Genomic DNA, 25425 nt, shown 5'->3' on the forward strand with positions numbered 1-25425 from the left:
CACACACACTCAAACAGAGGGCAGGCAGTCTCTGACAGAAAGTTTTGTTTAAAAAAGTCAGGGATACCTACGAAGTGTTCACAAAAGCATTCAAGAGCAATTACAATCTTCTTCTTTGGTACAGGAAGAAACGCATGACATTAAATGACACACACTGGCACATGAACGCACACACACTCTCACCAGCCACATGCACTTTACACCCCCCCCTTCTCCTGGTGTATAGCAGAGTTATTTGTGGGTGACAGGATCCTAACAATTCTCAGAATAATGCACGTTTGTTTGGATGACTGCGCCATCAGCGCTCCCTTTGTTATTTTCAACATTGTTAGAGTCAGTCGGTACTGATCCACCAACCCTTTATTGTGCTGTTTTTTTGTCCATTTACTTGCTCTATAACAATAATTAGTTTTGTCATTCAGACACAGTAGCACTATTGTCCACATGCTAATAATGATTTTGACAGTGAGCGTAGAAAAGTAGATAACTGAAGAGTCATTAAAAATTTAAAAACAGTTGACTGGCTGCTGTTTTTTGGCCTTGTCGAGTCTCTGGGTGGCTTCAGTGTGGTCATAACTCAGCAGTAGCAGTGGCTGTTGTTAAGCCAGCGGTGTGCCAATGAGCAAAGTTAAAAAGGCTTCTCTCTCCAGGAGACATGGCTGCTCCGAACAGGAACAGACAGCGGGGACTCTGGAAATAATACTGCATGTCTGCCAGTGTAACATTGTAATCCTAGATTCACCCTGTCAGGCAATAAGTTTGATTATGGTACTCATTTGAAATGTTGGATTCACCCCCCCACCGCCCCCTGTTCTCCTCTCCTCCCTCTCTGTTTTCTACTCCATCCACCCTCCTCTTCTCTCCCCTCTCCCCCTTCTTCCCCCGTCACCCACAGCAATCACTCTAGACGACTATTGGGAAACCTGAGCGATCTTGTGCACCCATGGTTTGTTTTCCGACCGCATTAGTGGAGATCACAGTTGAGTTTTCACTGACACTGTGCGGCATCTGCATATCATTACTACCGCTAGGTCCTGAACTCTTTCTGTGCACAAGACGCAAACCAGCAGAGGAAGATATAAATACATGTTTATTTATCAAACAATAAGACCTGTTGTTATTCCATTTCAGAATAATAACTTTGTTGATTTTTTGCCACTGTTACATATCTATTCTATTCTATAGTCATTTGAGAGCTATTTAAATGTTGTTTGTGTTCCAGTTGAATGTTCAGCAATAATGATGTGGTTGTTGTTGCTGACAGCACTTCTCCATTAGTCTCTCTCGCCAATATCAAGTGTTATTAGACAGTGAGGAAGAAACAGAGACAAAGAGAGAAAGGGAAAAACAAGAGAGAAGAGGGTCAGTGACACTTTTTCTGTGAATCAATTTGATAAATAAAGAAAAGAAGGATGAGAAAAGTAATAGATGCACATATTAGACGCAGAAGGCGGCTAAAGTCTGGGCACTTGCATCGGTTTGCAGAGCAAAAAGAAAGCGTGCGAGAGGCAGACAGAAACAGAGGTACAAGGGAGGTTGTGTTTATTATTTGATAAAGCCTCCCTTATAACCTCAGCATGTTGTGCAATAGCTCTGGCTCTCCTTCAACTCTGCGGTGTGCCACTTCAAATTAGTCGCTTGTGGAGAGGGCCTGCCCCGTCTTTGCAAAATGCATTAGTACGCCACTCAGAGCCTCATACAGCCTAGGGTTAAACACAAATTATATCATTTCTGTCATCCAATCAAATCACACTGACCCCTTGACCTGTGAGATGAGTCAAATGCATAATGAAATATGACATGGCACAAAAGCTCTGATTCTAATCTGCTCTGACACGCGATCAGATGAGGATGACCTCCTGACCTTGACTGACAAGTGAGACGAGCACTGGGAACAGGATACACGAGGGAGAAGAAGGGAAGTAAAACATAAAAGAAAAGGGGGACAATATATGCAATTAGAAAAGCTGGTTTTAGTAATGTGAGGTTAGTTAGTAATCAACTCAATATCTGGGGTGAATCAGGCCATCTGCATCTTTGGACAGTTGGTACTCGCTTTAATTATTCTCCCCATTCCCTCCATATTTTGCCTCCTATACTGATAAATAATAGTCATTTTTGTCACAGAGCTGTGGCCAGGGCTGGAGTGATAGTTGCTGGATTTTATTTCCTAGAAAGAGCCTTTGACATTATTTTATTTTCTCCCTATCTCACCCCCCTTTCTGCCTCCCAATCTCTCTCTCTCTCTCTCCCCCCCTCCCACCTTCGTCTCTTCCCACCCTCCCATCCCATTCATTCACCGAACAGAAACCAAGTACACGGTGGTTTAGCATCCCCGTCCACACAGCCCCTTTCATGATTTCCAAACAGTAACATAGTGACAGATAAATAATGCAGCCTGGCTGTTTTAGAGAGAGATGAGATGACAGGGGGATGGGCGGGATCGGTGGGTGAGGGCTAGGGGGAGGGGGAGGGGTTGATCAGGGTCTCGTGGACCAGAACTGTTTGGGCTCTGTGAGGGGCAGGCCAGGCTGGGGTTGGGCCAGCCAAAGAGAGGAAGAGGAGAGTGGAGGTGTAGGGTGGCTGTAACAGGATCTTTGGCCCTTTCTCCCCCCCTCTCTTTGGGCTCTGCCAGAGAAGGCTTTGTGGTGTGTTGATACCCCCCTGACATGATATTGTAGCAGAAGAACAGCTATGGCTTTAATTAAGCCTGAGTTGACTGAGAGAGATGGAGGGAGAAAGAAAGAGAAGATGAGGGAAGGGAAGGGAAAAGGAGAAAGAGGGGTATCAAAAACAAACAGCCCAATAAACAGAAATAGCAGATCAGTTCATGTCGCTCAGATTAAGCGCTTGAAAGTAAGTGATCTTTGTAGTATGACAACAGCTATTTGCCTCTGCTGTGTTATATTAAAACAAGAGCTCTGTGTACACTAGTAAAACGTATCATTCATAAATATACAGTATAATCTTGGTCTGTGAGAGTGATGGCGGAGTGAATGAGAATAGATGATGCTCTCAAATTCTCCCCAAAGATAAATCCACCGTTTTCCTTGCAAACCGGACTGCGTGGAGAGGAGAGATAACGGGGCCTGACTTTGTCTCTGTGTGCAGAGCTCTGCACAGCGGATACGGGAAGGTGTTGGAACGAAGAGTGTCGGAGGTGATGGAAGTGGTAGTGTGTGGGGGATTTTAAGCATAAATCACCACTGTGACAAAGCTCTCCAATAGGCAGATAAGTGCACATTAGTGGTAAGGCAGATCTGTCATCGTCTGTCTCCGAGCTGTTGGTCCCGCCCTCTCCCCGAAACAAACGCTGACTTGAGAAGACTCCAAACTCTGCGTCTGTGTGGCACAGAAGCAACTGGCCTGAATATACTCACAAACTTATTGGGTGAGCCTTATTATTTTATGATGAAATGTTCACAGTATGTGGGCCACCTGTCAAAATAAAACAAGTTCTATTTTAGCTAATATACTAAGAAACTGGCTAATTATACAATTAGGGCTCCAACTAAAGATTAGTTTCATAATAGATTAATCAGGTAATTATTTTCTTGATTAACTGATTTTAGCTATTTAAAAATGCTTATTTCCCAGAGCCCAAGGTCTGACCAACAGTCCAAAAAAATAATAGTTTACATTGATATAAAACACATTGATAGAAAAGAAGCAAATCCTCACAGTTTTTGTTTTAAAATGGCTTAAATGATGATAACCAATTATCAAAATAATTGCTGATAATTGCTAATTTTCTGATGATCGACTGATGCTCTTGAGCTCTAAATACAATATTATGCCAAGATCCTGTAGTGTTTTACAAATACTAAAAGGCGTACAGTTCTTTTATTGTACATACAAATTATTTTTGACAATGAGTCATTTTATAGAATTAATATATCTTTTTTATATATTAATTGGGTTATGTCCCAAATCCAGATTTCTACAGGCATTACAACAATAATCTAATAAGAAGAAGAATGTACAGATAATAAGCCATTAGCCACAGTCAATATCATCTCCAGAAGGCCTTGAATACTCAGGCGGTGTTACAGAGGGAGGGAGAGATCTGTGCCAAATTAAGAGACAAGCTGGAAAGCTCCCCAATCAATGTTATTTTCTCTCTCAGTCCCAGACCAACTGTCTATTCATCTGTTTCTTTCAAATGAAAGGTGTGCTGGTATGTAACACTTACAGTCGAAAAGATCTGTCTCTTAATTAAAATGTTACAGATTGTGTTTCGCTCACTGTGCAGACTGAACATACTGTGTATTGGAAATAATGTTCCCTATAGTGTGTGGTATTGATCAGAGGAGGAAAATAAAGGATGTTTCGGTGAGAAAATAGAATTTGTGTGATGCAGCTTTTGGTAGGAGTGTGTCCCTGACTATTGAAAGTAAACCAATGACGAGCACCTCATTGGAGGAGGGGGGGGGGCTTTTGTTTGAAAAGCCAGTTCCATACTAGGACACATGCTGGTCCATACGATCCATCAAATTCATTGCCTTTGTTTGGATTTTACTTTTAAAGGAGAAAAGAGTATACATTAGCCAGAGTGTACATGTGGTCCTGTACATGCAAGCTCATTCTGAATAGAGGCATATGAATAATTTATCTTGCCACAATCCAACTGGGAACGTCCTTGGTATTTACATTTTATCATCAAGGGCACTGGATGAGCCCTCAAAGCAATCTAACACATGACACATCCTCAGTCCTCGTCCCTTTGCACAATCAAATGCAACGGGTGGACCAGGAAAATGTTTGTGTAGCGTGGATATATATTTATACACTGCGAAAACAAAAGGTTGATGAACATCCTCGATGATGACTAAGCGCGGCGGCCTTTAGATTACACAGTGGTCACCCACAGCCACAGCGAAGCATGGTAAAAGATGACAGCTATGCGAAGGCTCCGAGGGACATGCACAGGGACTGACTTCACACAATGGCTCCAATGTTTACAGCAGACAATTTAGTTTCCTTCCAACAATTATGAGGGAAATTGAATCTCAGGAAATGTTCGTTTTCTTGTCCATTAGACCAAACAATAACATTATCCCCACAGGTTTACAAAAACATCTGTCTTCAAAGGACAGTCCAGAAAATTAATATCAACTGGCTCGCAGGCTTTGTCAGGACAAAGTAAATCAAATTGAGCCAATCGCACTTCTTTTTCTCTTCTTTTCTTCATTTGGTGTAACATTTAGGAAGATGAAAGTGTGCTTTAAACGCTGAGTCTGTGTCTACATTCTTGCTTCACAATAAACATCGCTAACGTCCTTTTTTGTGGTCAAATTAAAGATGGGTGTTTTAGTGTTTTAGGTATCGTAACTTAATGAAATTCCTCTCATCTGGCTTTGAGCTTACTGCCTTCGATTGGTATTCCTTTAAAAGACATTAGATACATTTTAATCCTACTGAAAGCTATTGTTGTAAAAAAAGAAGATTGGCCGTTACTGTGTACTTACAGGCACAATCTGTGATATAAATGGGAGGAGGGGGGTGGCTTGCTCCGCCACCCAGTCACAAAAAAACACAAGGATTTAAAGCAGCTATCACTTCAAAATGAACAAACACCAACATCAGACAGCAACAAAATCTACAATGTTAATATTTTCTAATACTGATTGAGGTTTGTTTGCAGTGAAACACGCTTATGTTTTGTATTCCAACCCGCCGAGTAATGCTCATTTGTCATTTGGAGGTCAACCTTTTCAGTTATATTTTTTAACAAACCTGTAATTTATATGATCACAAAATTACAGAATGGGCCTTTACTCTCACCTTTATACTACAACAGGGATGAGAGAAACGAGAATGAAAAAAGTGCCCCGTATCCTCTCTCCTTTCTTCCATCTCCCCATGTCCCTTATTTTCTAAAAGTATCTGTTTGAGAGATAAATGACCACTCTGCTGCCGAGGATGACAGCCTACACAAAGATGATATTGAATTGATTTCAGAAATGTTGCAGAACTGACTGTTTGATGTATACTGCTAGACATGAATCATAAAAATTCTATTAAAAAACCCTTGAATGGCTGACACCAGAATATTATTTGTGATGATTAATTTGACTCAGTCATTACAATGGGAGTCAAGTTGGATCGTCTCAGACAAAATTGCTTTTCATTCCCTGTTGAATTTCCCTGCTATTTTTCTTTTCTTCTTGCTCTGTGCAGAACTCTGATCTGATTGGACTTACTGTGTTAGTGCGACAGCACACAAATATAGAGGCTGTTGGTCTTCTTTATTACTGATCGCTGAGCATTCAGGTTTTGTTCCAAAATGAGACGTTCAACATTTGAAACAAAATTACACCTATTCTAACAAAATGACAGATCAGAATTTAAACAGTTTACAAAGCTTTTTGTAGAATGGCACGTAGCTGAATTCCTTGGTGAACACAATGTTAATATATTAATACATTCTTCTTTATTCTATTTGTGATAATGTTTTGCCCTAAAACAGTTATATTCCTTGATATATTGCTGTAATGCTCCCAAAGCATTTTTTTTTTTTGGACATTGCAACTCCCCCTATTTTATAGCTTCAAATGACTAATTATCTGACCCAAACTTATCAGAAAAATGAACGCTTACATCATAGGAAAATTATTTTGCGTGCATTTTGATTTCTTAGTTTGGTCCATGTCCCGTCTGCTAACATGGAGGCAGCGGGCTTTATGACCTAGATATGTTTTGGCATCAATTTTGGAGAGCTGTCATATTGTCCATCTTTATATATGTCAGTGGTAGCAACCAAAGTAATGATGTAGTGATGAATTTAGCATTTATTTTGTCGCAGATCAACCAAATGTTCAGTACAGCTGTCAGTAAGGGGTAATCTGCCAAATAATTGTTTATCTTGGAATCGTCTGCAAGAAATTGAGAACCACAGGGCGACAGTTTTCAATTTAGCATTAGTTTTTCTCTTCAAAACAGAATACAAAACAAGGTGTCCTGATGTATGTAAATATTGGATGAGGCAGAGGCTACCACTACGACATAAAAAATTTTATATATTGGGACACCAAAGTCCATTTTTTTTATTTTTAGTTTGTTTGTTGTCAGTGTCACTGTTAACCAGTTAACAACAAGGTGCCAAATTATACAAAAATTCACGTGGGGAAACAACAAACATTTCCTTCCAAAGATCCATTTTAAAAGCATTAGTTAGCTTAACTTTTAGCTAGTAGCAATGGAAACTGTTGCTATGGATACCGCAACATTACACTGATCTATAACTGAGGTTAAACTATTGAGTGGAACTGTATGGAAGTGTCCTATTTTACATTTTTGATAGACACCTTGGAGTCAATAAGGAACAAGTACTTTTGGTTGTTATAATCCCTATCTGTGTAAGGGTTATTTTTTGGACTATAGTCTTGTCTGGATATTAGTTTGATTTATTTCAGTGTTTTCAATGAAAATTAAAAAGAATAATTTTACAGCCCATTACAGTTTGGTATTGTTAATGGCTCTGAATACTGTGATACCCATGAACATCAGCTGCCATTGGTTTGGAGAAGAAGCCAAACTGTGGGAATTAGAGTGCTTTGTTGTTGCATTTGGGAGAAAAACTCTCATCATAGTTGCCAAATTCATCCAAGATTGACCAGGAATCCAAAAGCAAACTGTTTCAAACTGCTGAATATATCTTGGGGTTTTAGTGCTTCTTCGTTGTTATGAATTTTATGTTCGGTGATTTGGATGTTTCCTAATGGAATGTGCACCTTGAGAGTGGGCGAAGAGTTGTGGTGACTTTCGTCCTTACATTTTCTGTACACAGAACCTTTTACTTTTGATTAAGCGCAGTCACTGATATTTTGTGATAGTGAGGATTCAACACCCATTCGACACTTGGAAGTGCTCCAGTTACCTAACATGGCCTATGCAGGAAATGAACAGGACATTTTGAATCCTTGGCGCCGGAAATAGCTATCTCTCAATCAAGTAACTCTATTACCGTAAACTGAATGTCTACATCTGTAACCCATATGGAATTGTACTGTGTAGAAATAAGTTATGACTTTGCTTTAGTTTGGCCTAATATCCAGTATCCATTGCTTCCTTAAACTTTAGTTTTTCTCACTGTTTTCTCTCTGTGTCTCTCCCTCAGAGCTACACAGGTCAGACCGGCGGCAGCGGGGGAGGAGGTGGAGGTGGTGGTACAGCCAGTGGAAATGGGGATGAAGACTACGAGATCCCCCCCATCACTCCACCTAACCACCCCGAGCCTCCTCTGCTTCACCTGATGGAGCACGACTCTACTGGCTACCTCTGCCACTCGCTGCCACACAATGGGCTCATCAACCCGTATTCCTACCCAGAGCTGCCCACACTCATGATGTCTAACATGCTGGCACAGGACAGCCACCTCGTCTCCAGCCAAATGCCCTCGGTGAGTAGCACTACATGGACTAAACCATTTCGTGGGGGGCCCTGTAACACCGGAAAGCTGATGTTTCCAGTAATGGTCACCAATGTTTAAGCCTCTAATTACAGTAACAATTATTTCATGCCTCAGAGGAAAGAGGGTTGGACTTAAACCAAGCCCTTTTAGTTTGTGGTGTGATTCAACTGTGCTGGCTTATAACAAAAACTGTAGGTGATTTGAAGTAATTGTTTGATACCCAGAAGGACAAGAGGGCAAATTATTAACCCTCGCATGTACACAGACAAACACTAATCAGATACCATACATTGAGTAAGATACAAAGTTTAGAAAATAAAAAGATGATGGAGTGCATGAGAGATTGGACAAATTTGCTTTTTGGATATTGCAGAACATCCAAAACAGCCATTTTTAAGAGCTCTCTAATATGAAACAGATTACAGCCTTATAAGGTAAATGTAATTTTGAAAACATGGAGAAGGGGGCTAAAAAGTGGGGGGACTGAGTGATTGTTCAGTGGTTGCCATGTCAGCTCTGATGCATGGAGAAAGGGATTGTGGGTAAATCCATCAGCATCATATCTACCTCGACAGCATGCATCGGTCAATCTGTCAAGCCTTCAAACATGAATACGTGCTGATTACTCCCTCAGCTCCACACAGAACTGCTCCTCCACAAATTAGCATCTCCAAACCATAATTGCATTCATGAGAACTGCAGGAAATAGAGCCGGTTTCTATCACAACAGATGATATATGTAAAGCTTATGCATGAACCTTAATGTATCCTATATGCTGCAATAAGCAAAGGTTCTATAGTTAGCGGTCACTGTTACAGTTCACATATAGCCCATATAGAAAAGACTGAGCTGAGTAAATGAGTGGAGTTCAAAGTCATGTTCTTATTCAGTGACCAAAATGTAAATACTGTAACAGAGGAGCACTGAGTAGAGTGCTTTTAACATTCATGTAAGGGTTTGATATTTCATTCAGCACCTTGCCTTTAAAATATGGACAGATGTGAATGTTGTTTATTGATTGCAACACTGAGAGCTCAGTAAAAACATCATTTGTATTAACAAAAAGCACATATTGTCAACAATATTAACATATGCAAAGATTTTTGCGCTCTGGATTTGAAGGTCAGAATTTCATAGCTTCATAACTTGCTTGACATTGATGAGATATCATAAACAGACACACAAATAGCTACTCTCGACAGCTGTGCCTTTTTGATAATAAAAAAGGTTAATAATATAGTAGACATGTTTTATATTGTTCCTTTTCTGTCTGAGGCATCATCAGAAAAGTCAGCAGCATATTTTGTGTATGTTAATGAAAAGAAAAGAACATCTATATACAGTATACATTAAATACATACAGATGCATATCTAGGTCAAGTATTATGTATTATAATGTTCATCATAAATAGAAGAGATAAACAGAAGGCCGAATACAGCCAAAATACGGCATGATAAAGATCTGAAACATAAACATACTATATATTATATATTATGTTGGAATATGCCCCCTAGGTATTGGATTCATGTGTCATTTATCTTCATATTCATTTCACATTTTGGTCATGACCTTTACCTCGGAGACAGTGGTTGATTGGCCAGTCTTTCTCTCGGCAGTCAGGATATTTGTTACTCCTACAGAGGGCCACACTCTGCGGTTTAATAGATTGTATACTGCAGGTTGTGTGATAAAAATGCATGAGATGTGAAATGTTTGAAATGACACACGATGAGCATGTACTACAAAATGCAACCAAAGGCTGTAAAAGTAGAAAAAATAAGAACAGCAACACATATTGCAAATGTGATATATTGTCCAAATTGAGTTAATGTTCAGGGTAATTTGGAAGCAAATAAATTTAAAAAAACATCGGAAGAAATGACTGCCCTGAAATTACAACAAATTTAAAATAGCATTTGGTGATAAGTGATCTTTAAAAACTGGTATAACCTTCCAAACCTCAATATATCTCACTGGCTCTGAGAGAAGCTACTTGAACACATAGGAGCTCTTTTCAGGGCTCTACTTTAACTTCACTGCAAAAAAAAAAAAAGCAGCATATAAAGCAAACTCAGAAATTTCTAAATCAAATAGCCTGCCTGGCGAAACTACCAAACCGTAGCAGAGGTTCATTTGTGCTGAGAACGGAGTGTCTATTAAATTGGTGCCTCACCTTGACACAGTCTGTTGAGCAGAGTAATTAAGCAAACTCTGCAGTTCAAACATGAGATGCTATCATAATGAATACCTCACTTGACATGGATAGATAAATAACAAGGGTTAATTCCAATTTCAGACTGTTTCGTGCTCTGAAAAATACAGTGTTTGAGTGTTATATGTAGATAGAAAGGTATTTTGTTGCAGCTGCTGTTGACATTGTGTGTCCAAGTGTGTCTGTGTGTTTCTGTGTCCTCACTATAAACAATATCTCTGCTGTTGAAATGGATCCACTACATCTGGAGGTCAGGCCTTATATTCAATCTTGAGCACATTGAAAAAAAAATCCATTAGGGTTCATCTTTCCTGCATCAGCCATTCTATTGTGGTGCTGCAGTGAGATCTGTTTTCATCAGGCAGATTCAATACGTGAGCTGGGCAATGAAAAGAGTGCAATAGAGTTGGATGAAGAGAGGAGGGGTGAGGATGGAGAGAGAGAGAGAGAAAGATGGAGAGAGGAGGGCATTGTGGGGAGGAAAGCAAGAAGAAATTGCAAAGAGGAAAGAGGTAACTCTTATTCAAAATGAGCATATACCTCCAGTTTTCTGTACCTCCTGGATTTCATTATTAGATATTTGAGAGATAATTCAGTTGAGTGAAATAAGGTTATTCTGTCTCAACAAAAGGCTGAGAGCTTCTGGTTTTTAAATGTGTGCCTACGTGATTCAAGTATGAGGACGTTGGAAAGTACTCCATTGCAGGTGCAACAATATAAACATAAAATAAATAGGGCGATTATATAACAAAAAGGATTTAGAGCAGTATTACAGCAGCAGTTGATCATAGTCAGGGAGCTGCTAGACAGAATAGATAGTGTGTTTCTTTTATGGTGGTAGGGTGAACTGTAGGATTAAATGGTGTTTAGATTTAGATCTTTTAGGTGGGCGTGGATCCTCCTGTGGACCAATGACAACTATCAAGTTTCACTTAAAATAAGGAGTAGAGATTATTAAAGAACACAACTGGTGTATTTCTATGTATATATCTAACAATGTGTTAGTCTGTCTTTCTGACTTCTCTTCCCTGTCTGTTTTGCGACACAAGCCCATTTAAAGATGTAACCCTACAAACGAATATAAAAGGTTCAGTAATTTCCTTTCAGTAACTGCTAGGCACTATAATTTTCAGCAAACATTAGTCATAAAGGAGTAAATATTGGATTTGTTGAGGACTATTTTCAGCTGTGGATTAATACACACTTTGTTTGCTAGCAGCAGGATGGTGAATGCGGATTTGATGCTGCTCATGTTCACGGTAATGAAGGAACATGTTAGCCAGTGCCAGTGGTGCTCAGTGATATGTTTTTAATAGTCAACAATGGAAGTCTATGGCATAGACGAATAAACTGTATCAGGCTTTGGCTACAGTAGAGCTGCACCAAGTTGTCAATCAACTGAAAATTAATTGGATAAACGGTTGTTAAAGTTATTTTTTATTCTAAAGTGCCATAAAGTCCCTAGTTCCAACTTCTTAATAGGAATATTTGCTAGTTGTTGGATAAACAAGCAATTATCAGCTATTTTCTGACATTTTAGAAACCCAACAACCCAGAATCCACCGAGGTGTAAAATAGTATGCAGATTAAACAATAATGAAAATAATTGTTAGTTGCAGACCTACTTGTTAGTAGGATCAATCAATTCTTGGATTTGGATCATAGTGTATGTTAACAATACTTATATGTTACCAGTCTAATCCTTTAAAGCGACTGTAGACCATCAACAGGAACCAGAGGAGTTGATGGAAAGTAACTTTCCAACCAGGTGACTTTTTAGGTTTTTTTTTTTTTCCTCTGCTGACTCTGAAAACCTGAAAGACATAATTAACTGTTCTCCCCTAATTTTGAAAAGAGGCCATTTTCAATTCATAAGGTTTTTTTGCTGATGCTTATTATGTTGCGGTCTGAAGCCCCTCCTGGCCAAACCTGATATCTTTCAGAGAGCTCTTTTCTCTGATGCTCTGATGCACTTGGCAGGGCTCTCTCTCTCCCTTCCTTTCTCCTCTCTCGCTCTCCTCTCTCCTGCCAATCCTCTCTCTGCCTCTCTCTGTTAATGCCCCCACTGTCATAGCATCTACAAGTTCCAAAACACATTAGACATTTAATAGCCATGCTCAGGTTGCATTGATCTTATCAATACAGCCCAGAAAGATACACATCTCTGCTGCTGCTAGTGAATAATTTCTGGACTTACAAGTGAAGTGGCCTTGTTTGTGTCTGTTGTGTGTTTATTTACACCAAAACTTGCCTAAAGCAAAACTATTTTATTATTGGCCGGACAGATATATTTACATGAGCTTCACACCTGTGGTGTGACAACTGCATCTGCAATCTATTTGAACAGAAAGGCTCCATATTCAATTATGGTATATTTAAAATGCTCCCTCAAATTCATATGACCTGTGCCTTCAACTGGAATAAATTATCTTTGATTAAGTTTTTTTTTCTGGTTCCTCAATGATGCATGCAATATTAGCCATCATCAAACTGGCTCGAGTGTGATGTTTTGAATATGTAACAGATGATGAATGTATAATCAGCCAGGGGATGTTATGCTTAACGGCTATGTATTAGTAGAAAAAGCTATATGCAGGCACAGCCTTAGCTCCATCAAACTCTCAGGTATTATCTCATTTGTTATTTTCATGAACACAAGACGTGAATCCGCCTGAATGAGGGTCAGTTCATTTGTAATGAGGGTTGTGGCGCCCTAAAGATCTGCCGGCTGCATTCATATTCAAATTCATACTCTAATGTCTTTTGTTAGCAACATTTAAATGTAAGAATTTCCTCACAAGCTCTTTATCTTCAGTTGTTGAGGTTAATTATCAAGTGTTAATCCCACCCTGATTGTCATGTTAAATTGGGTGGATGCCTGTGTTTTCTTTTCTTTCTTTACTTTTACTCGCAAGGTATTAAGTGCTCCTGGCAGGTGCTCGCTCTTCAAGCCTGTGTGAATGAAATATGAGCTGCAATGTCAACTGAACTTGTCACAGACAAGCTGGGATGAATTAATGATAAGAGAGCAGAGGTGTGTTTTAATGTGTTCTCTCTCTGATGGAGGGTCTCAGCAAATGTATTATCGCATATTGTACACCTGCTGGTTTTTGTATAAACATGGAACAGAGAAAAAGGTGGATTAGAGATAAAGTGATGCATTTATAAAGACAATCTTGGTCTCCTAATTCTAAGTCTGAAAAATGAATAGTGCTGTATATCCCCTTGACTGTTATCAAGTGACTTCTCAAAAATATTTTAATTAAATGTGTTTAGACTTTTCCAATATGGACTTTAAATTTGTCTTACCTTTGCCTTTAAATACTTTCTGCTCTTTGAGGCTTTGCCTTATTCTATACTTTTCATTCAGATGAAGAAAACCTATTTCTCCTTTGAAAGACCTTCATTTTCAGTCATTTTTTAAAGGGATTAGAGCGTCTGCGGAAAATGATGAAATGTCTGTCGCTTTTCACCACAGTTCAACAAGCCCAGTGATAGAATGGGACTTGTATTAGTTATTCCAATGTTGATTCAGGCGTAGATGATTTTGAATGATCAATGCCTCCACCAGAACAAAAATATCACTTGCTTGTTTGATGGCCTCTTAAAATCTGCAGGGAAAAAAATAGGGTGGTTCTTTAAACTGCTTCCCTTTTTTCCCTTTTTTTTGTGATTATTTATTTTCAAATTGTCCCTTAGGCTAATGTTCCATTTGGCATTTCACACCTCCCTCTCCCATAAATGAACCATCACAGCCATAAATCACTGGACAAACAGAGACTTGTGCACACCCTGAAAGGTTCAGAGATTTATGTAACACATTCATGTTTTCCACTTCCTCATTTTAGTACTCCACTGGTAAAGCCTAGCTAATAAAAGGTCCTATTAATATTTCCTGTTGCTTAGCAACGGCAGGCAGCAAGTAATAGCATTCTGTGGAAAAATAGATGACCGATAAGGAAAAATTCAATTCTTTTCTCATCTCCTGGGAGAAAGTGCCTTATTTCTCTGGCAATGTGATATGAAACTGTAGTTGTATATTAAGAAATATCTTAAAAGAAATATAGGTTATTTTCCAATTTCATCATTTTGGAGGGATTTTTATTGCAGGCTGGGCTGGCAGCTCATCTATTTTCTCCGCCCTGATAAAGTCAATTAACCTATCGGATTAAGCTAATCAGAGGATAAGGTGCCGACTTAATTTCTTTCTTTTTAATCAGAAATTCTAAAGAGCCGGTATTAAATAACACACATGGCGAACTTTAAAAGGATCACTTCTGTGAGACAAATTGCATTTCATTTATATTGCAGGTGTAATTTAAACTAGTTTTGTACAAACACAGACCAGAATCTACAGTAAGGAGTGCTATGCAAAATCTCTTCTAATAACACTGCTTATCAGTGTGATCCCAGGTAATGGAAGAGGATCTCTAGAGTGACAATTTTCAATTTAGATAATTCATCACATCGTATTTCAAAAACAACTGAGTGAAAGATGTGTTATCACATACATGTTGTTGTCATCATCCTCTTCCATACTGTAGATGTGATCAACAGTGGCATTCAAGCAGAGAACAGAAGCTAAAGAAACAAAGGCAGATTCAGCTGCAGCAGATAGCCGGTGTTATGAAGCAGATACATAGATAAGGGATTTCATATTACACTTAGCCACAGGCCCCTGCTGAGATTTATCATGCCATGAAATCGTGTCCATATTGCACTGTGCCCTATCTCAACCATCCATCAGCTCATTGTGCTTTCACCACCAGGAATATTCTGCCCTGGTGGCGGTGGAGAGGCGTCCCATGTCATCTCACTCAGGGACGTCTCCCCCGCTGTGCCACCAGCCACCAGTTCAACACAACACTGACACTCTGTTAATGTGCACAAGAGTGGTGATTAACACACTTTGTGTATTCATGTAACACAGTCACACACATCCTGTGTAGTGTTACTGTAATCCAGGACCAAGAGGGGCAAGTTACTGGCAGAATTCATGGCATTCATCCTCGATGGTGTCTCCAGAAATTATTAGCTGATTTTTAGAGTTTGTGTTTGATATTAGAATAGAAAGGAATGCTGGGCCAACATCACAAAGTAAGGTTAAGTATGCAGTATCCTTGCTGTGTCTCCATTTTTATAGCATGTATAACAGATGAACTATGAAAAATGATATAAAGTCAAATAGATAAAGTTAAAGTACAAAAATGCTTTTTTAGTTTAAACTAAAAAAAAAGGAAAAAAACAAAACCTTTGGATGTATGGGGACATTACATCTGTGTGAAAACCTGATATCCTGTTTTAAATAATCTGCTTCTCTGAAAAACAAATGTTTTTTTTAAATTTTTTTTTAAGTAAATCCGTAAAACCAAAAACAATAAGCTTTATATATACTGTACCTCAAGGTGTGGTGCAGTAAACCGTGTGATCTTGTGTACCATAACAACAGCAGTGAGTTCATTTGTTTCGTAATTTGTAGCATTTGTTGTAGTTCAAAGCTAGAGAATAAGGTGAAGATGGCTTTTGTCAGAAATGTGCGAAGTTTCTCTGTGAGATGATTTTAGACACATGCAAATCACCTTGCCGTGACCTCAACTTTCTCGGCACATACAGCACTGCATGCACCTTCTTTTCATGTGTGTGCTCTTTCTTGTTTTGGTGTTCATTATTTCTGCATCGACGTTCTTTTTTTTTGTTGTGCAAGCGTGGGCACGCCCACACACACACACACACACACATACACACAAAGTGTGTTTGACACGGCAGTCAGGGGTCTCATTAGTGGGAGCAGAGGAGCCTTGCCTTCTGCTGTCAAGAGTGTGTGTCCCTACCGCTCCTCACAACCGTCTCCTACATGTCATGTCAGACGAGGCTCTGATTCTCTGACGTTGTGTTTTGTGAGGTGAGCTCAGAGACACGCCCGGGCTGTGTGGGAGCGAGACAGGGGGAGAAAGAGACAGTGAGAGGGAACAAGAGAGAGAGAGGGAGAATAAAAAGACAGAGGAACAAGAGAGAGAACTGGGTGGTAGAGAGGGGAGTAGAGAGGAAGAGAGAGAGAGAAAATAAAAGCAAAGGAGGTTCTGACATTAGCAATAATGAGGAACATGGAGGATGGTGCCGAGGGGGACATCATGACATTACTATCTGCAAATCAACCACTGCCTTGTTGCAGCCACAGAGTCACTGTGAGAGGCATTCAGGGTGGTACAGTACTTTTCAAACCAGCAGTCAATTACAACCAGGGATATCAGCCTCATTGTGCAAACGTTTCCAGCTTTATAATAATAATAATAATACTTAAAATAACACAAAGAGATGGAAAGAACAACATCATGAAAGTTTACCTTTCTATCATTTACTTTTGTTATATCTTCACTTTTTTTTATTTGTGTTAATTTTATCATTTATCTGTGTGGCACAACTTGCAAGTCATTCCTACATTTTATGAAAATATCCAATGTGCTGGCGTGGTCTCTGTTTGGCTTTGAGAGATATAATGGCAACGTCCATTTCAACAGTGTGGCTACTTAAGACGCTCTTGGAATAAATTGCTTCTTCTCTCTTTTAAAGTTTGTGTTGAAACTCGCAATTATTTTTTTATGCTGCTAGTTTGTGAGGTATTGCTGTTTTTCTGCCAGATTAATTACTTGATCACAGTTCAGCGCAGGAGGTGCAAGAGCAAGCATTTTATATTTTTCCTTTTGACTAGCATGTAATTGGAACGATTGAAAGTGACCTTATAGTGTCTTGTTTTGGCAACACGGAGCGACTGCCAAGCTAATAAATAAAATGAGGTTTTCATAGTGTTTTGCTAAATACATTTGGCTGGTATACACCTGGATCATAGCATCATATTACATTTGAATCAAAGTCTCCATGTCTTACTGAATAATATTGTACAAGTCATCTTGACTACTTTAAAAATACATCCAATTAAGCTTCAACAAATTCTGAAGCCACTTTCTTTTTCTCAAACATTTCAGCATCTGCTGCCCATCATATCTCTTTACTTAGCATCTGTCTGATGTCACAAGAAGGCAGAAGCAGCGTTTTGCCTTTGCTTTCATACTTAAGTAGCGTATGATTCATAAATCCACTCTCTTATTAATTCTCCTCAGCTTGTGTAAATGACCCTCCTGGGTGTATATAAGCTTGATAAACCGAAGACATGGATGAAGGGAGAGAGAAGAGGGGGAGAGAGTGAGGAGGGAGGGGTGGAGGCTCGAAGGCTCTTTGAGGAACAGAGTTGTTAGTGCTTTGCCCTCAGGGTGAATGAGAAGTAGCTTTGAGGGCTGTGAGGCCCAGGGTTGGCTCCCCACCTAAAGGCGTGTTTACCACCGTGTTGCGCGGCGGCTGTGCTTTTGAAGGATCAGTCTTGAACGCGCCTCTAATTAAAGCTGTCATGGCTGGGTGCCTGCAGGGATAATGTTCTATTATTATAGTCATTTGTTTCAATTAAACGCTGGGTGATTTTACAATAGCAGCCATGAACCTGTGTGAGTGAGCCATCACTCTAAACAAGATGGCTCCAGTCAAGCAGGGGGTGAAGAGAGGAAAGTCTCAGGACTCACAGAAGCATTGATCACTGTATATTCAAGGAGGACGGGATAAAGGGTGAGACTTAAAGTCTGATAGTGTCAATTAAAGAAGTGCAGCAGGTGATGTGTCTTTTAAATCTGAATACTAAAAAGATATCATGCCACATTGTGGGGGAAAGATCTCCATCATTAGCAAATACATCTTAAAGTGAGTGTACTAAAAGTGAACTGACTCAGCTCTACAGAAGGCACTTAATTAAAAAGTGTGGATTTATTTTGTCTTTTAGATGGTGATAATAAGTTGAAACATAACCACAAACTTCAGTGATTCTTTAGCATAGGGACACTGGTTTATTATAATGCCAGGGCAATAAAAGCTTGCATAGCAATCAACCCGCTTATTTAAATGATGAAACAGATGCCACTCTGGTATAATCATCATAAAGGACGGAGCAAGGTTAGCCGTTTTACTCTCCGCTGGTGTGAATCTCTCCTCTTTCTCCTTGTAGCTGTAGGGCTCTCTTTTCCCCTTCTCTCATCTCTGTGCTGGTGGTCAAATCCCCTTAGCTAAATCAAATGGTGCAGGCAATTGGAGCGGCCGTGAAACCATTTCAAAGGTAAGGTCAGCAGGAGCAGGGGAACAATGGCTTTGTGATATTCCATCTCGCACACAATGTGCTACACATAATTGGAAAGCCTTTGTTATTTGACTCCCATTTGACTATGATGTACAAGATGTGAATACAAACACGACAGGCGTAACGATGGCAGAGGAACATGTTCACACTGAGTTTCCTGGCTTTACATCACAGTTTAGGTCTGCCTGGCTGCTCATCACCAAAAAGCAATACCTAACTGTCCCCTTGCTAACTTTGTAGATGGGTTTCAGCACTTGGGTCATGTGTTTTTTTTTTGTGTGTGTGTGTCTTTTTCTCATGCTGTTTCCCTCTTTTTTTCATCTGTTATGTCTTTCTGTCCCAGACTTTGTTCCAGTGTCCCCTTTTTTCCCTCTTAATTTACCTCCCATGTTTATGAGGGACTCTGATCTCCTGGGGGTTTACAACAAACAACTAAATTGCTGGAGGTTAAGCACGGCAATGACAATGCCCAAGAGAACTCAGAATCCAACTTAATATGTAATCTAAATATCTAAATTTAGGAGCAGAAAAAAAAGTGTTGAATGAGTTGGCTGCTTCAACATATCTCAACCATCTATGAGGTCTGTGCCACGCAAAGAAGTAATTTTTGCACGTTGCATCACAGACCAAGTCCTATATCCAGGAATAAAATTAGTATTATAGGCCTATCGTCTTGTCCATGAAAAGTCAGTATGTGTTACATGCTAAACGCAGAGAGCAGTGACCAACTAAATCCTGTTATTCACCAGACACCCCCCCTCTTTTGGCCAGCTATTCGGATGATACCATTAGGAATTAGCATACAGTACCTATGGCAACCAGCAACCGGCAACCTTTGTCAGATTCTTTCATAATATTTGTACAGCCGTCTGCCGCCCGCTTTATTTAGCTCGGGTCTGATGGCGCTATGTGATAACTTCTTGGTCTTTCTTTCTCACACAGGTGAAAGCACCAACTAAAAGCACTCAGAGACAGTTTGAACAGTGACAAAGAAGTGACTATTAGAAGTAAATTATCACAGTAGGACCATTTCGAGTATGAGCACTAGTCGTCTATTCAATAAATAGGTGCTTTTAGTAACTGTAATAAGTTAATGCACATTCTTGTAGTTGACAGTAAGTTTCTTTGTGCTTTCCTTGATGTGTCTTTGCTTTTACAGTGGCTGTATACTACAGCTTCAACAAATGCAGTAGTTAATTTGTTTCTGTATTTTCTGGTGACTGAATGCTCAGCTGTAATGAAAATGTGAGTCAATGCTACGGAATATGAGAGTGAATATAAATAATAGCATACCAAATGTGTACTCGATTTAAAACAGAATCAAGAAATACACTGAATTACATTTTTGTGTTGAAAAGGAACGTAATTTGACTCATACTTGTAGTCAATCTCCACCATCTCTATGACTTTGCTCCATAAGAATAAGGTGATTTCATACATATTTTTCAATCTAACAGTTTGTGTCAAATTGAACCTTTAAAATAGGAACTTGTACATCTGTGAAGCCTAAGGTTTTTCTCTTACGAGGCCGACACCCAGTACCCGTAATGCCATGGTGCCTTCCCCGGTGAACTCTTTTGCTCTGCATGTCTCCTTCTTGTTTATATTAAACATGGTGTGGCTCAGATTAAAGGGTGACAATTTTGCCTGGAGGCTGTTGCTATGGAAACGCGTCTGCTATAGCTATGATAGCCCATTCATGTTTGATTAATTGGTTTTTCAATGCTTCTTGGTTTGTGAGGACCCTTAAAGAGCAAGTCCATGGAAAATGGAAAATTAATGGATTTCTATTTCCTTCTCTTCCCCCTTTCTTCCTCTTTTTTCGGTCTTACTACTTATTTTGCTGAAGCTATTTCCTCATGTTTTAAGAAGTGTAGTGATGGTGTTTTGAATTATGATTGGAAGTTGCCGTGGATGGGGGAGGTTAGCGCTTGGTTATTTGAAATGCAAAAGGAATGTCTTTGTTCATTGCTGCCTTTTGTGAGCAGCTGCTGAGGCAAAAACAGAATCTAATGTCGTGTGAATATTATGAGTTTTCAAAGCAAGCCAGAGCCTCGTACAACATTACTTTGTTGTGCATTTTTATTCTAGCAATCTACTGGGACCAATTATGACTAGAGAGCCGAGCCTTCATCTCTGAACCTCCACTCGTGTTTATCAAGACCTCATATGCTCGGGCCTTTTCAATTTGATCTTTTTAGCACTTCACTAATGTGTAATGTATTATTTAACTCATAAATGTTTAAAAGAGCTAACAAATGCTAGTTCATCACTTTCTGATCTGTAAATTGCCAAACATTCCCATTTATGCCTGCATTAAAAGCATCCTTTGGTCCGTGCTCATGTTCCATCCTGATGAATCTTGAAGAAAAGCTTTTGATGTAGTTATTATTGAAGATCTTTTAAGGCTGCTGAGAGCAGAACTTTGTGAGAGTCTGATTCTGTAATCACTCTGAAGGGTGTTCTGCATGTGTGGGTCATTCTCCAGCCACAAGCACCGTTTTTGTTTCTATTTCTATTTGAAAAAGGTGTAATTTTACATGGCAGTAAGTAACATTTTTCACTGTCATAGCACACAGTGTGCATAATATATCTGCAGGTTATGGAGCAATACCATTGATGCAACGATTGCTTTGCAAAGTGTGGAGATTTCTGGCCACTTAAAAGAGAAGTCTTCTCTCAACTACCAACCAGGCCACAGTGTCTCAAGGACCCTGGGGGGTTTGCATTTGTTGTTGCACTTCCTAGAAATAGAAGTCAATAGAAATTATGGATTGTACCTTTAACTGTAATAGAGAGTCCCTTCAAAAAGCATGTCAATTTTATTTAAGTGTTAATGGGCCTCTGTGTTACATGGCTGAAAGTCGAAGAAATGCAAATGATGGCTTAATAAAGTTGATTGAGTTCCCTAATGGCTCAAAACGTTGACTTGAATAAAACCTCTTTATGAAATCACAAAGTAGTGAGAGTGAACCAAAACAAAACCAAAATATGTGCTGAAAAGCTCCATAGAGCTAAGGGGAACTGCAGAGTCCGATGACAAGTATCTATGGGTTTACCACTACAAATTACCCCTTTTATATGAACGTTGTTATGATTTATTGTTTGTGTAGAAATGATTGTAGGTGCTTTAAGCTCTCAATAGCTTCTGGAAAGTATTTTGACAATAATTTTTAAATGATTTTCAAACTATTGAATCTTTAAAAGAGTATGTTTCGGTCACATTTGCGTGATTGACAGCTGTCAGTGCAGAGGCAGGAGTGCTGACTGGCTCCATCCAGCTCATTGAAAATCTAGATTTTCTAGCTCTAGTAACTGACAACCTGCAGCAAAACAAGTGGCTACAGGGAATGTCACAGGTGCAATATTCATGTTTTTATAGTCTGGTTAGTGAGTGAGCTGTCTTGGTCGGTTTGGGTTGAGAGATTATCTATTTTTTGTGAGATATTTGCTTCCAGTATTCAAAATTTACCCCTGTTTGTCAGTTACGAAAGAAGTATTGGTATGCATTAATGTTGCCACAAACCTACAAGTCTAAAAATAATACCTGTTACTGTCCCCCCAAAAAAAAGACAGTTGAGAAAGAAAAGAGAAGCTTTCTAACCACCAGCCTCAGTTTAACAGTGAGACCTGTAAGAGGGTTTTTTGTCTGTCTAGTTTCTCCCAACAGACGTATTTCCCTCATTACAATATATAAAAAAAGCAATTTCTGTCTTTCGTAGATTTTGTCCGTGCATATATTTTTCTCAAATTTGAAAATGTCATCTCCACTTCTAAGTCTTTGCATATTTGGCTAATTGGCAAACTTTTATTACTTTGAGTAGAGGAGTAGATAGTAAAGCTGGTGTTCTTCTCTCACCCCAGATGCAGGAGATGGCTTTGCACCACCACCAACAGCAACACCATCACCAGCACCCAGACGGCTCTCATTATGACCCCGCTCGTAACCACCCCCTGATAAACAGCTCACCTCCGATACTGCCCAACCCCATGAGTGCACTGACCCAGCTAAACCCTCAGGTCAGCCGGAGTGCACTGCCTCATGGTTCCCCCTCTCCTCCCGGAAGTAAATCGGCCACACCCTCCCCCTCAAGCTCCAATCAGGAAGAGGAGACTGATCCTCATTCGAAGGTACTGATGTGGCAACGCTTCTCTGGCTTGTAGTAGTGGAGTAGGAAGCGAGGGCTTGGCAGTGCTTCTCAGAGATGGTTTGCGTGCTTACTGTATTGTTGAGTTCAAAAAGGAATTTATTGGTAGCCATGCTTGTGCTTTTTATTTGGTTGGCTGGAATACTCACATGGTTGCAAAATCTTGCCGTTGAGGGGAACTGAAGCTCTGATTTCTTTCTCTTTGTGTATGTAATGGCATGGTGGAGTGTGTTGTCACATTTGAGAAGAAGATTGAGTCGAAATATGTAACTCATGATTGAATTTAAGTATAGAAACCATCTTTATTTTGTTTTAATTTTTAAAAATGTCCTTTTTTCTGTATTCTGAGCAGCACATGTCCAAAATCTGGCTCACACTTAAAAGCAACACAATCTTCCCATGGTCCTTTTGTGAAAGATAATTTCACCATTCCAATACAGTTGTGAATAGCTAACAATCCACTACCACCATGGCATGTTTGTAAGTTTGTTGGCAAACTATACACTCAAATTGAAGTAACTTCAGAAATACAGTATATGTGCTTCCAAAAGTGAAGAAACCTCCTTTATTTGCAGACGTGCAGGATGTTTTAATAATGGGTTGATCATTAGCAATGCAGATGTGTGTGATGCCTTGGTGACCCTATCTAATTTTGTCATTGGAGTTACAGTCTGGTTTGAAACTTAACACTCCTTCATTTAAATCATCTAAATGAGAAGAGAAGGACACTTGTTTACATTCATTTGGTTTATGTAAATCTGTAAAACTGCTTTCATAAATTGCCCAACAACCAATGTCTCTGTGGATTTGCTTCATTTCTGTCAGGGTAATGTGAATGAGTGTATAATTGAATCTGCCACCTCCACAGTGTTTCAGATTCATCGTTGTATTTAAATGCTAGCTCACAGTGATACAATATAACAAGAAGGGGATTCTTTAGTTAAAGAAAATATATTTCCCTGCCTATGCATCTCTGCTGTGCTTTTCACTGTGTGTGTGTGTGTGTGTGTGTGTGTGTGTGTGTGAATAAAAATGATTACCACCTCTCCTATCAGTAAGTAATTCCATTTGCTCTCTCCGATTCATTCAGTCCACATCAAAGCCAGAGCAGATACAGCAGGCGATTTAAAATTCCTTTCACCCCTAGCATGAAAAGTCAGAATTTATGACTTGCTGAACAACTGAAAAATAAAGATTTGAAAAGGTTTGATAAATTCAACTAACAGATGTTATTTTTGACAAAGTAAGGCAAAAGAAAATGCTGTCAACCAGTGCGTGTGTCAAAGTCTTACTGTCAGTGAAACATTGCTGCAATATTCAAACACTGACTACACGGCTATTGAACAGAGAAAATGAATTATGGATTTAATGAAGTTTACATGCTTCACCTGGACCCAATGTTATAAGCATTAATCAGAGATGCAATTATTCACTCCGGCTGAATTGATAGACCTAGTTTCTGCAGTGTCAATAAGCTGTTTTGTTTTTTGTGTGTTTTTGATGGTCTTTCAGATCACGGGTGAGAAGCGGCCGTCTTCAGAGATGATGAAGCCCAAGCCCAAACCCCAAAAAAAGAAGAAAAAGAAGGACCCCAATGAGCCTACAAAGCCTGTGTCAGCCTACGCCCTGTTCTTCAGAGACACCCAGGCAGCCATTAAAGGACAGAATCCCAACGCCACCTTTGGCGACGTATCCAAGATAGTAGCCTCCATGTGGGACGGACTGGGAGAGGAGCAGAAACAGGTAGATTGATACTGTGTACATATATACAGAATTTTAGCCTTTTACACTATCCTCTGTAATAAAAGCAACATAAAAACGTAGATTCTAAGAAATGATTATAGTTAAAATTGGATTACTTATGTTTGATTTAAACCTACAATAAAAAAATTTTTTGCCCATGTGCGGCCAGCGTAAACAAGCTGTGAACACAACACTGACATTATCATCATCTTCTTTGTTGATATGTGGAACTATCCAGCAACGTTATCATTCATTTGGAGTCGTGTTTCACCTGGTGAATGAAAGGTCAATGTTCACTTTTCTTTTAGATCTGTCCGTTATGTTCACCAGCTAGTCACTAACTTTATCGTGTGATATTTGGTGCTGGGCAGGTAGTGTACAGTGGATTTGAAAACAGCTACCTGCTGAAAACAATGCTTTAACAGCATTTAGAGTGAAACAAAACACAACCCCTTTTACATATAAGTCATATAACTATAATATATATTAAATAACTATAACTATAGTGTTAATATAGAAATACCTATATGTGTGGCTGATGCTCAGAAGGTAGAGCAGGTTGTCCACTGATCCCCATGGTTGGCGGTTCGAATCCCCAGCTCTTCTTCTTGTCCACATGTCGAAGTGTAATTGAGGAAGACATTCAGTTAGAAAGTGTTAACTGAATGTGCAGCCAAATTAAGCTTCTTATATAAGCGCAGGAGGATCCTTCATATATTATATTACATAAT

The 25425-nt window shown here is 39.4% G+C and overlaps 1 protein-coding gene across 2 annotated transcripts in view; it reads left to right on the forward strand.

The window, feature by feature from the left end:
• The window catches only part of tox2 (TOX high mobility group box family member 2), an 89430-nt gene that overhangs the window by 54178 nt on the left and 9827 nt on the right, over window positions 1-25425 (forward strand). The window contains exons 4-6 of one of the 2 annotated variants that reach the window (XM_035662792.1): window positions 8120-8401; window positions 22668-22934; window positions 24464-24694. In XM_035662792.1, the coding sequence (XP_035518685.1) occupies window positions 8120-8401; window positions 22668-22934; window positions 24464-24694 (780 nt within the window). The remainder of the gene's footprint in view (window positions 1-8119; window positions 8402-22667; window positions 22935-24463; window positions 24695-25425) is intronic. The other variant, XM_035662793.1, reaches the window with a different exon arrangement.

Source organism: Morone saxatilis, unplaced genomic scaffold, assembly GCF_004916995.1.
Source record: "Morone saxatilis isolate NCDOM2014 unplaced genomic scaffold, NCSU_SB_2.0 Contig18, whole genome shotgun sequence".
Classification (NCBI taxonomy): domain Eukaryota; kingdom Metazoa; phylum Chordata; class Actinopteri; family Moronidae; genus Morone; species Morone saxatilis.